The sequence below is a fragment of the Brachyhypopomus gauderio genome, chromosome 7 (genome assembly GCF_052324685.1).
Source record: "Brachyhypopomus gauderio isolate BG-103 chromosome 7, BGAUD_0.2, whole genome shotgun sequence".
Taxonomy (NCBI): domain Eukaryota; kingdom Metazoa; phylum Chordata; class Actinopteri; order Gymnotiformes; family Hypopomidae; genus Brachyhypopomus; species Brachyhypopomus gauderio.
The window spans coordinates 19,166,430-19,182,843 of record NC_135217.1 but is presented as its reverse complement, the minus strand read 5'-3'; the positions used below and the strand labels follow the sequence as shown (position 1 = coordinate 19,182,843).

Below are 16,414 nucleotides of genomic sequence, written 5' to 3'. Positions count from 1 at the left end.
CATCAGACTGTAAAGTCACCGGAAAATGTGTCAGAAGTGAAGGGTTATCAGCTTGAACGGATCAATGACTACAGACAACAGTGAAATCTCAATGGTGACTAATGATGATGTAAAGGTCACTATGCTGAGGATTCCACAAAAATGGGAAGTTATTCACTCGCCGTTTCAGTTATGTTTTAACATTACAGAATGTGGGTTTATAGTCATCAGTGCTATATATATTGCATGCGTGTACAGAAGTGATTACACCTATATCACAATCCAAATTAAATTTACAATGATATATTTCACTAAGTAGGACAGCTAATCGATCAGATTAAACTGGCTTGTACAGAGCAGTGTTGTGCATAGCAAAAGGAGCCATCCCTTTCTTCTGCCAGCTGCTAGTCATCCTTGTTTAACGAGGTCCTGAGGACTGGGGGAATGTGTGTGACGGCGGGCTGGGGATCCACTCTGGTGCGTGACTAATCGGACTGAGCGAAGCTGCGTTCTGGGACTGTGAATACAAAAGAAGGAGAAGCATCCTGACAGCTCTGGTCCCCAGCAGCATATGGTCAGCTCTAATCAGCCTGGTGTGGACCAACAGCTCCCCCTCACACCGAAGACACAGGAAACGGGTCACGAAAGCCAACGCGACCTGCTGACGAAACAACTGGAGCACTGCCAGGAACTCAGAAGTTTGGAAATGCGTGAGAAACAAAATTAAAACATTGCACCTCAGTGTTTTCATGTCTAAAAGTTCAAGTGTCTGAACTACTCATTTCATATAGTAAGGAGATAATTAGCTCAATAACACATTGACCAGTGGCAAATTCAAATACAAGTGGCTCATGTCAATTCAAAACACATGCAGGACGGTTCGTGGTTAAGTTCACATAGCTACACATGCATCTACTGTGTTTAATTTTTAGATACAATGTGTGTGTGTGTGTGAGAGAGAGAGAGAGACAGACAGATGGAGAGAGAGAGAGAGGAACACTATTATCTCATCTGAAAAGGAATCTAAAGAACCTGGACTGAAGATAACGCTGCAGTAGAAGACCTGTACCAGGAGATGACCATCACTGACTGACATCAAGAATAATGTTCATTACTTTTAGACTTCTGTTACCATGGAGATCATTGAAGCTTTACATCAGTAAAGGTAGGGGACTGTTCACACGCATCTCTGAGATGTTACGCCAACACCATATGCTCTAGCAGAAGGTCTGCTGTGACTAATTCACACCATGTGTTGGAAAAAATAAATAAAAATACTAAAACAACAACAAAAAACAGTTGTGTCGCTACAAGGTGCAAATAATATTCGTCAGTTAAAGAAAACGTTTGTTTACTGTCTGGAGGTTTGTTTGGCTAGGTCACACTTCACAAAGCAGAGCGACGTCTGGACCCGCGTTCAGTTTTATATCACAAGAACAATGTGCCGAGTGCTGCCTGATTCTGGCCGCCATGCACAAAGGAAGAAAGCAGAGAACTTCAGCCTAATCACGAGTATTTAATTGATTTCCTAGAATGAAACCACTATGCTGTATTTGAACCACACTGTCCCCAGGGGAAGTACTAGATCCAGAGCTCCAACCCAGACTCTCCGGGCTGTTGAAATTCTGCTCTATATTTTATAAGAGTGAAAAGAAACAACACAGCACCACTTTTTCAACAAGAACTGATATGATTTTACTGCAGTTCTGAAAACTGAAACTTTTATCACACAATCCATTCACACTGTGCATTCACAGAGAGAAAAATGCCCTCCTGGCAAAGTGACCAAAAACAGATTCAAGTAATCAATACTTATTTCATTGTGTCATGTGATTTGAAAAGAGAACCTGCTTTCATACAACAGCCTCTCTTTACAAAGCTCCTCCAGAACGCAGTTATTAAAAGCACTCAGTTGCATTAATACAACACACAACATGGGTGTAGATGTGTTGGACAGACCGGAAGAAGGAGAACTAGAGAAACAGAATTACTAGAAAGCACTAATAATCAGTGCCTTCCAACAGTCCAACGTCACCCTCAGGATCAGAGAATCTACCCTGGAGACCCTAGTGGCCTTGCTTGGTCCAGAATAATCGACCACATTCCCATGGCGAGCCCTCCTGGAAGTGTGATCTCAGGGAGCATCGCGTGAGGGGAGGGGGGGGGAGGGGAGCTGGTGGGCACTCCCCAACACCCCAGGTCCACTGACCGGAGCGCTGCAGTTTACTCTGAGATTATCTCGATCTCCTGCAGCCTGTACTGCTTCTAACATCAGTTTTAGCCTTTGTTTTGTTTGTTTTTTCTTCTGCATATGATACTCTGCAAGTCATACACATCCATATAGATAAATGAATGCTTTATGTCAGCATAAAAGGTAAAGCTGGGTGACTATATATGAAGACAACATCTACAACTTTCACAGCACTGCCATTGGTTAATCTTTAAATACTCAAGCACTGTTATTCATAGATTAAGAAAAAAAAAAACAAAACAATGAACCCCCTGCAAATAAACAATGTTTGTTTTTTTTTCCCCAATAATATTTTTTGTATCAATGGCATGATATACATCTGTTTGATCCATACCACTTTGAGACTAGTAAAAATAAAAACCAAAACATCTATCAATTAGGGAAATGCTCTATATAGTCATTTAAATTTCCCTTGAAGTCAACAGTACCATGCATAAACTCATTACAGATTAGTCTTTTATATAGATATTTGCTTGTTTGATTCTTTTAATAGTTAATTTCTCCATAGTAAATAAATGTCGTGTTAAGATAGTGTTGTCTTCACATAGACTGAAAGAATGTCCCCCCCATCATAATCCACCCCACAACCCACCCCACCCCACCCCACCCGCCCAAATCCGTCACTGATTGCTGTTGCTGGGACACATCCACCCTATTGCATGTTTGCGCGTGTGGCAGGACACAGCCGCTGTCGTCAGGGCTCTGCTGTAGAGGTGTGAGACAGGCCTCAGCTCCTAGACGACGGCTTTGGGATCCTTGCAGTCCTGAGCGGTGGTGCCTGAGTTAGTGTGTTTACCGTCGGCCCTCTCGGTCAGGAGCTTCGCCTGTCTGCAGAACAAACACACCGCGCTCGACACTGCGCTCAGAACAAATACAGACAAGAATAACAATTTACAACCGGACAAAACAACTGCATGGCATTCACTTCTAAAGTGTGCTGGTAGAAGACCTGCAACCAGAACTCGGGTTAAGAACTGAGCCCCACGTGAGGGGAAGTGTGAGGTGACGTTTCTTAGAGGATCTCTCTTCCTAATGCACCAACTAACCCCCCCCCCCCCCCCCCCCCCCCACACACACACACACACACACACACACACACACACACCCTTCCTACACTGCAGGACTGAGGCCACTGAAAATAAACCTTTCTAACCTTTTCTTATGGCACACCTACTACACAAATGTTCTGCAAGGTTGGAGTGATTTCCGTGTTGGTGTGCCCATCATTTCCAGTGTCATATTTCATTCTCCAGTGCTCTGCCCATCATATCCAGTGGTCAAAAGGTTGCACAGGAGGGAGGGAAAGAGGGAGGGCAAGAGGGAGGGAGAGAGAGAGAGAGAGAGTGCTAGCTCCCTTTTTCCTACAGCACATGGTTGAACCTGGATAATTGTACTAATAAAATCCTGGATTTTACCTGGATAAAGATGGATCATGCAACAGGCTTCCTTATAATGAGAGGAGACATGTGCTATTGAGATCATCTCCACCAGAGGAAGCTTTTCTGACCTCTCAGACTCCACCATCTAAAGGACATTTTGGGTGTGTATGTTTGAACTACACACCCAGACAAGAGTTCCAACATTCACAGCTTGTGTCTTCTAACTGTGTGTGTGTGTGTGTGTGTGTGTGTGTGTGTGTGTGTGTGTGTGAGAGAAAGAGAGAGAGAGAGATACTTTGTGAGCTCTGTGACTCTACTCAGGTAAATCACTTTACCACAACAGTTTTATGGGGCCTTAATGACTGGGCTGTAAGAACATCAACTACCTGATGCAAACTCATTAAAGCAAAGATCAGCCAACAGAGGGAGTTGAACTAATTTAACAGTTTCAGGCCACAGATTCCCTCACTGCCCAGAATCCATCACTGCACACACTGACAAACATATAGACTACTAAGGGTTAACATATAGACTACTAAGGGTTAACATAGACTACTAAGGGTTAAGACATTGCTGGTGTGTGAGTGGATGTAAAAGGTCGTAATTGTGTTGGTTGTAAAGCGACCTCGGGTATGTTGAAAGGTGCTATATAAATGCACATTTTATACCGAGTACTAACAGTTAACATACTGACTACTCACACTGATAGCCAAAACTAGAAACTTGCATTTCTGAAGTCATGTCAAACATTTTAGGAGTTTACAAAAACTGCGTCATGAGGGCATGACTACAACATCGTATTCAACATACAACATACTTCAGATTCTTAAAGGGGGGTGGGGGTGATACTTACAGGTCAGCATGTACATACATTTCACATGATCCATTTTCTACCTTGACCGGCGTGTCCACTGGATCCAGGCCTTGTTCGGACAGCTGTTTCAAGGCACTGAGAGCGGCCTGTGGGCGGGAGGAGCAGGTGTGGTTAGAGACACGCCGCCATCAGCTGCTCTTCAAACAACACCGCAGCGGTCAGCGCCCCCACACCACTTCCTGTTTTTGCGTCCTGACCAAGGAGCCCCTCAGTAACCACAGCAACCATGGGCCCCTCAGCACAGTAACCACAGTAACCACGGACTGGGATGTGATGTGTATCAGAAGGTACAGAAAAGTGCTGGACTTTACAACAGTACAGGAATCACAGTGAAGAACACCCACTCCATATTAGCTAGAAGTACTTACATCATTACAAAACACAACAACAACAATGCATTTACAATCAATTCATAATTTTCAAGGTTTTTCCCCAAAACAAGAAAACAAGAGGCAGAATTCAGTGGAATCTTTAAATATGGATGTTAATTTATTTTTTTTTATATTTAATATTGTTCAATATGGATGTCAACAGGTCCAAAGGACCATAAGTTAACATGGCCAAACTCCACACCCCGTTGGAGCCCTTTGGGTTACAGATGTACTGTAGGATTCTCAGACCATTATGGTTGTCTTAATGTTCTGCAGGAAAGCAGAATGAAAATGGAGCCAGACTAAACTCAACTGGAGTTTGAGACATTTTAAAATCTGCAAACTGAACTCAACAAGCAGATCAGGAATGCAAGAGCAGTCTACTTCTCTAGCCACCTTATCCCAGTTCTTACAAGTGGACATCTAATGACTTACAAAAGCAATCTCATTATTAAACACTACACACAGGTCATTGGGCCAATTAGGCCATTAGAACATTAGGCCAATCTCTAATATTGCATTTTTAGGAAAGATTATTGAGAAGGTTGACTCTCTCCAGGAATATTTATACAGTGATATAAACAGTTTAAGGGCCTTTCAGTCTGGTTATAGGGCTCATCCTCAAGAGTCTTCAGATGAGCTGATAAAACTCGCTGGTGGTTCCAACCACCCGTATAACGAGTACCGAGACTCTCGGTTGCCGTGGCCCCAAGACCTGGGGCTCCCCAGACACCTCTTCTCCCCAGGCTCCTCTTCTCCCCAGGCTCCTCTTCTCTCCCCAGGCTCCTCTTCTCTCCCCAGGCTCCTCTTCTCTCCCCAGGCTCCTCTTCTCTCCCCAGGCTCCTCTTCTCTCCCCAGGCTCCTCTTCTCTCCCCAGGCTCCTCTTCTCTCCCCAGGCTCCTCTTCTCTCCCCAGGCTCCTCTTCTCTCCCCAGGCCCCTCTTCTCTCCCCAGACTCCTCTTCTCTCCCCAGACTCCTCTTCTCTCCCCAGGCTCCTCTTCTCTCCCCAGACTCCTCTTCTCTCCCCAGGCTCCTCTTCTCTCCCCAGGCTCCTCTTCTCTCCCCAGGCTCCTCTTCTCTCCTCAGGCTCCTCTTCTCTCCTCAGGCCCCTCTTCTCTCCCCAGACTCCTCTTCTCTCCCCAGGCTCCTCTTCTCTCCTCAGGCTCCTCTTCTCCTCAGGCTCCTCTTCTCTCCTCAGGCTCCTCTTCTCCCCAGGCTCTTGTTCTCCTCAGGCTCTTCTGGCCTTCGAGCTGCTCTGCCCTGATTAGGTTTCTACCACCCTCATGTCATGCAGCTGCACTTTTACCCCCTCGATGAGTGGAAGAGCTGTTTTAAGTGCCGTCTTTCCATATTGTATATGGAATTTTGAATAAAACAAATTATTCAGAAATAAATAATTTAAATGGTTTCTTACATTTTGTTTGTTTTTAAATTATTTTATTTTAAAGTGCTCAGATCTTAGGATGTAATAAACTTAATTATATATTATCTTTTCTGTAATGCACTTTTAAAAGTATTTAAGAAGGTATTATACAAATAAAGTTTATTATTATTATTATTATTAATAACCAAGTGCCAGAGGCTCCAGTCTGCTCTGAACTGGGAGGGTAGAACTGAGACTCCAGTACCCTGAGGCTGCATTCACACTTGGCAGCTTTGGCTGGATTTAACAAACCCTGATGCAATCGCTCCGGTAGTACAGTTCATTAGGGGAAGTGAGAATGCCACCTGCCGGCCCAAATAAGACTGATCGGTCTCGGTCCTCTTCCCAATGAACTCTGGTGTGGTTGGTTTCAAGTACGAGCACAGACCACAGTACAGATCACAGGCAGCAAAAGACCTAAAACAGGATGTGATGTCACAAGGTGTGACTGTAAGCACTGCTTATTTGCAATCGCACCACTCTGTCCTGTCAGGCAGACGGCCAACAGAGTAAGGAGGAGGAGTGCAAATGCCTCATTAACCCTTTCATCCTACGTGTATCTACCACAGTGGTAAAAACACACACACTTCCTGCAGGGGAGGAAACCCTCACCATGGTTTACTTCTGTAATGCATTCTGACAGTTTGTCCTGAATTTTGAACCGGTAAAATTCATACCACATACATAATCATAATAGGATGAGACATGTCCAGTTAAGTGATCCTGAACTACATGTAACAATGAATAATTTTCTGCTTTGGTCTGGATCTATGGAGACAAAGTACAAATATAAACACTGTCTTACTGAAATACTCACTAATTCCTCTCCTCCATCAATTCTATGTCCACAATCTTTCAAGCTAATGGTTAATGTCAGCACAAATGATGGACGAAAAGAGCTCGGATTGGCTGTGGTGTCTCCGTGTCATTTATGTGCAGTGGAGTTTTGTAGGAAGTGCAGACCCAGAGCCCCTGTGGCTGGACACAGTTCCTAATGGTATTTAGCAGTGTGACGGAGCATGAGACAACACTGTTCCCCCTCGGCCTGACAGTGCCTGTTCACCCGCACAAAAGCAGCATGGCACCGAGTCAGTGCTGAAGAAGGAAAACAGATGGTGGAGAAAGGAAGAGACAGACACGGGGAGAGAGAGAGAGAGAGAGAGAGAGAGAGAGAGAGAGAGAGAGAGAGAGAGAGAGAGAGAGAGAGAGAGAGAGAGAGAGAGAGAGAGAGAGAGAGAGAGAGAGAGAGAGAGAGAGAGAGAGAGAGAGAGAGAGAGAGAGAGAGAGAGAGAGAGAGAGAGAGAGAGAGGGAGATGTACAGTGACAGAAGCAGGTCAAGACTAGACAGATGCACCTGGCTGGAACTCGATGCTCCCTGACACAGCACTGCTTTTTGTCTTTTACTCCAACATACTGCCAATGAACACCAGATGTGCAAAACAGGATGGAAGGACCATGACATAAATCTCAGCCTACAGATCCTGCCCCATATCCTCCCCCTTCTTCAGCCTATGTACACACACACACACACACACACGCAAACACGCACACGCACGCACACACACACGCACGCACACACACACACACACACACGCACGCACACACGCACACACACACACACACACGCACACACACACACACACACAGAGGTAGTTCTGGTAGTTGTAGTGCTTTCCTCACTGATCAGTCCCAATGTTTCCAGTACTAGCAAACAGAAACCTCTATGATCTTATCACATGCTCAACATCGGCTGAAACAATACAGTTACTTGTGGTAAGAGGCTGTGCACTGAACCCCTGGATATTTGAAAGTAACTAACAGTCCCTACAATAACTGCTCCAAGCAATACTGTATTAATAAGAGGAATGAAGGGTGGAGTGTAAAATGATGAGAAAGATCACTGAATTTCTCTCACCCATAGTACATATTACCCATTGGCTATATTCAGAAATGCACTACTCATGTAACCCCACACACACACACACGCACGCACACGCACACACACACGCACACAGCATGGTTTTTCAGGAACTACACACCAAACACGGCAAAAACGTTTGTCCAGACTGTGAGGAGAGAACACGCAACAACCCAACAAACTTTTCTGAAAGCACATTTACTGTTCTATCGGTGTCGAGCGCTCTAGAGAGTATAGCATTTCTAGAGCCAGTTCTGGATAACGTTTATAGAATCAGCTCGGCATCACGTCTACAGTCAAGCCCGTATCGCATGTTTAGAATCAATTTCAGAACCAGGAATGCGCTGTAAACACGCAGAGGCAGCGAGCACACGTGAGCACACGTGGGCACACGTGAGCACCGCTCTCCAGACCTGCGGACGGCTGTTGTGCCTTCATCTCCGCCTTCTGATGCGATGTATAAATTGCAATTAAAAGAGCGATTGCCAGCATTTTGTGTGTTTGCCTGTATGTGATTAGAGTTACTAAGTAAATAAGCAGAATACATCTGCTTCTCCAGAACCAGATAAGATCCAAGAGTGAGTGAAGCAGTTTGACAGCCCATCACCAGCAGGACCATCCAAGACAAACAGGCCCCATCACGAACCATCGTCAAGCGCATCAGTATTTTCCTAATGAGATAGAGTGGGGCTGACAGACATCAACACAGGTGAAATATGTTTAGTTTAGGCCGACAACCTGGAAATGGTTCATCTCCGTCACTGAGGGGATCAGATGAGACCCAGAGCTACCCCCACTTGCCCTACTATAGATAACACATCACCACTCAGCAAGGGCATTAGCCCACACAATGGATTTGTCCCAGCAAAACGCTACTTTGTGGGGTTCATTCATCACCCGACTGCAGGCTTCAAAGGCTGGAGGAGAAGGGAATGAATGTGGAATGTGACATGGCTAAATATCTCAATGTGGACCCAAAGGCCACAGTGGACGGAGAAGGGAGAGCTTTGTCAGAAGACGGCAGAGAGTCATTTTTCTGGGCTGTTTTAATGGCTTTTCTGATTGCATTTTTATTCCCTTGACTGCCTTAGCTAAACAGTGGTGATTCTCCCAGGAGAAGACTGTCAGTCCTCAGAGAGCCACTGGAAGGGATGGGGAGTGATGCATGGGCGGGCCAGCCCCCATGAGGTGTGCGTGTGTGTGTGTGTGTGTCTAGCATCCACTATGGTCAGCATAGGAGTAGATAGAAGCTGACAGTTTAGCACTCACATTAGCAGAACAAAGACAGGGTGGGCTGGATGAAGACAGCATGCGTCTTGTGCTGACTAGGCTAATGGAGTTAGTGTGTTCATCTGTAACCGGGGCGGATTAAAGGCCTCAGCTCAACCTCTTCCACCTCACAGACCAGAGGAGGAACATCTGGGGACTGTGTGTCGCCGTGATCACAGCCCAACGTTGGCTGTTTGTACTGGGGAGAGATAAAGCCGAGTTGGGGTTGACTCATTGCTTTTCCTCTCATGGTGCAGCGGGCTCTCCTGCCACGCCGAGTTCCTGCAGCGGTCCAAGAGCAGCACGGACCCCCCCCCCCCCCCATCGGCCTTTGATCGCTACCTCGTCATCTGTTTTGGTTGCCACCTCACGGCAGAGAGCAGAACGGGGAGGACGCGGTGCGTCGTCGACCATTAAGCGCTGAAGATGAAGAGCCCTTCACTGGTGCCTTGGCACCACTATAAACACGCTTGTGATCTGAAATGCAATCAAACACTCCGCAGGTGTACAAGTGCACATGCATGCAAGCGCACACACACACTGACTCACACACACACACACACACACACACACACACACACACACCCACACACCCAAACAGTGCGCTTTTTCTAAACCTCAGGCTGAACGAAAAATGATACCCCACTCTCCCCTCTTTTTATTACCGAACTTTGGCTTCTTCAAAGAAAATACAACAGATTTCTTGTTAAAATACTGATATCACTCCTTAAAAGGATTAAAAGGTACGCATGCACTAGAGATATACGAAACAACCTCTATGTTAGGAAGAGAACAGGAAGCCATGTAGCAGTTTCAGTCTGTGCCGGGCGCCCGGTGCCCTGCTGTGGGCCTGGAAGCTCTCAGAAGGGCAGCGTTCTCCTCCTGCCTCCTCCTGCAGTGCAGCAGCAGTGTGAGCGCTCAGAGGAAGGAGAACCCCCATCCCACCAGCCTCCACTTCAAAGCCCTGGAGGAGACATGCAGCAACATTCCTGCGTCTCCAGGGAGACGGGGAGCGGCCGCCCCCCCCCCCCCCCCCCCCCCCCCCCCCCCCCCCCCCCCCCCGAGGGAAGAGCTCCCAAAAGCGCTCCGAGCAGATTTTCCGTCGGCGAGCGGTGGCCGTCGAGGACAGCTGGGAGCTGGGGCAGCGGGGCAGGAGAGCGGCTTTAAACGAGGACGTCTGGAAACAGGACATACCAGAGCCCTCCACTCAACGAGCTGTGAAATCACACGACAGGACCAACCCAACAGGAGGGAGACGTGGAATTTCAGGCGCACATCAGGTCCCGGCTTAAAACTCTCTCTCTCCTTCTCTCCAAACCCTTAGAGCCGAGCCACCCCTGAGACAAAGGAGAACAATTCTCTCTCCCTGAAGAGAAGAGAGAGAGAACGGGGCAGCTAACAGGCCGACGGTGAGAATGAGGCGGGTAACGCGTTCACACCTCACGTACCATCGCTCGTTTTCCTGTCTGCAAAACTTGTTGATTGGAAGAACTTAAACAGTGGAGTGATAGCAGAGAGAACTGAAGAGGCTCCAACACCACACACACACACACCACACACACACACACACACACACCACACACACTTTCTCCTCCCACCTACGGCCTGCTGAGGGAGTATTATCTAAGCAGGCAGGTGAGAGCCCCTTGTGAGACGACACTGCACACAAGGCTTGGCCACGCCATGTCACGATCTCCTGCAGTCAGGTGGCACGTTTTACACACACCTCTGACCACCACAAAGCCACACACACACACACACACACACACACACACACACACACACACACACACACACACACACACACACACACACAGCTTTACTCCCCTCCACCACCATACAGTCTCACAGATAGCATCACATAGTTAAACATGGATACCCCCCTCCACACCCTTGACCACCACACAGTCTCAGTTACACACACAAACATCAAGAACAAATGATTACAGTGAAGGTAAATACTCAAAAACTAAGCAGAAATCCATATACCATAAAAAGTAAAGGATTTATGCACATTTTCTCTTTATCTATTAATAGCTTTAAACACGGACAGTTTAAACAGTTTAAACACTGAACACAACTAAAACAAATTAGCCCCTGTCAGAACAGTAACATGCATACATTTTTATACAGCTAGATTATTAGTTTATAAACAAACATTATAAAACGTTGATAAGAGATTGTCATTAATTTCTACCATCAATTCACCATTGAGTTCAATAGACTAACTTAAACTCTTGAAATGAATGAGAAAACTGAAAGCTGTTTGGTGAGGTGGGACCACGAGCCAGGAGTCATCAGCATTCCACATTCAGCATCCTGACAGAACGGATCCACACAACGCTGCGACATCCCAAGGGACAACAGCTCTGCTGACAGAGGAAGTCATAAATAAAGAGCCCAAATGCCCTGGTGTGCCCCATGTGATCTAGGGTGGAGGGAGCTACCCCATGTGCCCCGTGTGATCTCGGGTGGAGGGAGCTACCCCACATGCCCCGTGTGATCTAGGGTGGAGGGAGCTACACCATGTGCCCCGTGTGATCTCGGTGGAGGGAGCTGCCCCACATGCCCCGTGTGATCTCGGGTGGAGGGAGCTGCCCTGTGTGATTGTCATGTAGCCCCTGCAGTTGGCACCTCTCACGTCAAAAACTCAAACCACATGGCACAAGGGGAGGCCAGCGCATAGTTCAGTGACTGGGCCCCGATGGCACGGTGCACTCACTCTTTATAAATCACACACTCCCACTCACGCACGTCCTTTACTCAGCACCCAATCACGTGCCACAGCAAGGCAGCAAACAACTCTGGCAGCCAACCAGGCCCCTCCCACATTAGCATTACGGAATTTTCTTTTTCCCAGAATAAATTTATACAGTCAAAATGTACATATAGGTGATGCATTTTAAACATGCATCTTTAAGAAATGTGAACTATTGAGTCACTGACTGGAAAACAGTCTGATTAACTGAATTAGACAACACATATGGTGTTTAAGAGCACACATATGGTGTTTAAGAGCACACATATGGTGTTTCGTAGCATTTATATCTTGGCTCTGATTCTGTTCCATTATTGCTTTACAAAATTACATTTTGAGAATGTTTAGATGCACTATAAGGTTACATTGACTTCGGTTACAGGCTGTACTTCATGAACTCATAATGGTGGAACCTGTTCAAGAAAAGCAGTTTCAAAACCAACTGCAGATGCATCAGAGATATCCATCACTGGAAAAATGTGAACGCGCTTTATTTCAATAGTGAAAATTAACTGTTCGTTTTACGTTATCTTGATTTATTGAGACATTAGAAACACCTTGTATTGAAGATTCTCTACTACTGCACATATATTACCCATCAACATTCACAAAATCCCTGCTCACAGCAGAAAATGTCACGAGTCAACACAGACATGTACGTACACACACACACACACACACACACACACACACACACACACACACACACAAGGAGTGCATGGAATCCCTTTGTTTGTGTAGTTCTCAAACCTGTGAAGGTTGTAGGGATTTAGGAATAAGGCAACATGTGGTTCTGCTGTGAATCACATTGTACACACGATGTGCAGCACTGCATGTGAATGAGAGAGGACCTCCATCAACTACTAGTCATGGGCAGTCATGGCCTGGTGGTGGGGAACTGGTCTTGTGACCAGAGGGTCGTGGGTTCGATTCCCAGACCTGAGGCCATGACTGAGGTGCCCTTGAGCAAGGCACCTAACCCCAACTGCTCCCTGGGCGCCGGGCTAGGGCTGCCCACCGCTTTGGGCACGTGTGATCCACAGCCCCCTAGTAATCACTAGTGTGTGTGTGTGTGTGTGTTCTAACTGCACAGATGGGTTAAAAGCAGAGGACAAATTTCGATTGCGGTGTAAAAATCACAATTGACAAATACGGCACATTTACATTTACTACACCATCTGAACTGTTTTGTTTTGAATGAAAGAGTGGTGACATAAAAAGAGGACCGTTATTCAGAAATGTAATTGTTCAATAAACCATAAACGTGGTTATGAACAGAGAACAAGTAATGATCAAGCTTCCCGAATCCTCGTCCTTTGCAGACAGACTTGACTTTCGACATAAACATGTATTATTTTGGAATGGAAAGGACATTCTAATTGACTCCTGAGGGTGGAACCTGTTCTAGGAGAAGAAAAGAAAAACCACACATGGCAGTTTCAAAACGAACTGCAGATGCATTTGAGATATCCACTACTGGAAGAATGCGAAAGCATTTTATTTTAATAGTGAAAATGGACTGTTGCGTTTATGCATCAGGATACAGATGTAGAAACATCTTGCATTGGAAATTCATTATAGCCTCCCTAATCTCAACAACTTCACCATGCATGATGGAAGATTCCCTGTCCTGTAGTTCTGAAATGCTGCAGTCTCACACACACACACACACACACACACACACACACACACACACACACACACACACACACACACACACACACACACACACACACAATGCGCCAGATGGAAAGGTGTGGGATGGAACTAGAGCTGCAGCCAATCAGCTGTGAGCATTTAAGGACTCTCCCTCAAACACAGATCCCATCACACGCAGTAATCCTGGCCGGCACGATAAGGCCGGGGGCCACGGAGGCCGCAGTGCTGATAAGTCCCCAGAATATGCAAATGGTGGCCACCATATCAGCAGTCAGCTGTCACGTCCCTGCATACCTGGTGGAAAAGACCTTTAAGCGATAGGGGAGTAACGAGGGCCACGATTGTGGTTTGGCCTGGGCGTGTAATTGTTTCCTTCCATTTGCATGAGTAATGGCATGACAGAGTGGACGTGGCTATATTAATCAATGGTCATATTCAGACAGGCTGTTCTCTGAAGGACCATTACAGTTCAGCTCCTTAACTGAGGAATCTGATGCTGGAAGCCATAAAGCACAAAGCTTAAAACTCCAGAAGACAGAGAGCAGAGAGGCTGGCAGTAAATTTAGTGAGGGTCTTGCGTTCAGATTTCCATTCTGATCACCCACTGTGTACATGGTAAAGAGTATACAGGCCATTTTACAAAGCTGAAGAGAGATACAGAGAGTGTGTGTGTGTGTGTGTGTGTGTGTGTGTGTGTAGATGTGCCTCACGTAACCAAACTCTGTAACGTGGGAGTGTCTGCAGGCAGACGGCGTTTTACACCGCTCTGCTCCTGTAGCCCTCATCACCCCTGCGAGGATCTAAACCCCCACCACAACAATCGGCACGCACCAATAAAAGGCCAGAGGGAGTGAGAGCAGCCAATCCCTGATCACACGGTCATTACTGCTCATTACCACAACCCACATCCTCAGTGTTCCCCTAACCCCTTACAGCAACCTCAGAGCACCTTTGGAAGCTGAAATTAACACACACACACACACACACACACACACACACACACACACACACACAGATACACACACACGCAATCTGAGTATTTGTTGTTGTGCGATGGGTTGAGAGAGAGAAGGGGAGAGGAGGTTTGCATGAATGCTCTTCAGTGGAACATCTAGCACAACAATTCCATTCCAACGGGCTTCTTACTGTCTTCATGGTCACGTCATATATCTTACATCATACATCTTACGTCATACATCTTACATCATACATCTTACGTCATACATCTTACATCATACATCTTACGTCATACATCTTACGTCATACATCTTACGTCATACATCTTACGTCATACATCTCTCCAGTTCAGGATGAAAAGCGAAGACGCCTGCTGGGCTGTTTGGCGTGTGCGCGGGAAGGCTGTAGCAACACGGAGAAGCAGGAAGGGTTATGGTCTTGTAACGTGACCCACTACAGTCTCTCACGTCAGAGACTCACACAGGCTTACGGGAGGCGTTCAGCTGCTGAAACCCTATACTGGATTCAATAACATGCCTAAGCAAACAGCGAATCAGACGGGGAACACGACGGTAACTGGACTGAGACACATGAAGGAAACGGATGATCAGCCTTCATCTCGTCATTCTCTAATTAAGCGTGGAAAAGTAGGAGCAGCATGTGTTCTGTTTCAGCATACACAACAAGAACTCTCGGGCTTCATCTGAACATAGCCGTGACACGGGGCGGTCATGTTTAAACAGCCATCTAAACACTGGTCTAGTATCAGCTGTGTGAGCGTCACTACTCATTCACACTCCGCTAGGCTGAGACTCCACAGAACTCAGTCCAGAGCTGCACGTTCACCTCTCTACGTCACAGTCTGAGTTTAAAAGGGGAAGGGGTGTTAAATTGATCGTGGTTTGAGTTTACAGCCCCCCCCACATTTTTTTTACTGATTCTTATTACAACAAGGCAAAGAGGCGGTCGACGCCGGGCGACGTAATTTAAACGAACAAATGGGGTGGAGCTAATCAGACTGTACGGAGCGAGAGGATGAGGAGAGGAAGAGAAGAGTGGTGAAGAGATGCGGCACAAGACGGACATAAAGTGTCAAGCCAGCAGCCCCAAAGGAGTCCAGCCCCAAAGTAGACATGGAGGGGTCAGACGGGCCGCCTCTACCCCTCCACTCTCCCGCCCTGTTTCTACAGCGTCCCGTATCAGAGGTCAGCCACTAATGGAAGACCTCGGCGCCCTGCGCGGCTTCTGAAAACATTCCCTCACTGACCGGCTTCTTATAAATCAGCGCCCGCCTTTTCTGCCATGCACACATCTGCCCTTGTATGTCCCGAATGTGTTTCACAGTGTAGCGGAGCCATCGCAGGAATGTAATCAAGATGTGTGTTAGCAATTACCGCGGACTGCCTATATCACAATAGGCACAATATGTAAACGACCCCTCAAACCCATCACATTTATTTTGTGTGAGCACTCCGGTCAATATTCAGTCAGTGTTTTGATTTGTAACTCCCCAAACTCGAGCAATTCATTTGCTGCAACAAATGTCTTTAAACAATGCCACATTAGTGCTTCACCA

The 16,414-nt window shown here is 46.5% G+C and overlaps 1 protein-coding gene across 9 annotated transcripts in view; it reads right to left on the bottom strand.

The window, feature by feature from the left end:
- Window positions 1–2,819: 2,819 nt before the first annotated feature.
- Window positions 2,820–16,414, bottom strand: part of stau2 (staufen double-stranded RNA binding protein 2) — a 69,719-nt gene continuing 56,124 nt past the window's right edge. For 4 of the 9 annotated variants that reach the window (XM_077012306.1, XM_077012305.1, XM_077012309.1 and 1 more), the window contains 2 exons: window positions 4,463–4,569; window positions 2,820–3,058 (listed from right to left, as the gene is read on the bottom strand). In XM_077012306.1, the coding sequence (XP_076868421.1) occupies window positions 2,965–3,058; window positions 4,463–4,569 (201 nt within the window). In that variant the 3' untranslated portion in view covers window positions 2,820–2,964. Of the gene's footprint in view, window positions 3,087–4,462; window positions 4,570–16,414 lie in introns of all 9 variants that reach the window. The other 5 variants (XM_077012303.1, XM_077012310.1, XM_077012311.1 and 2 more) reach the window with 4 other exon arrangements.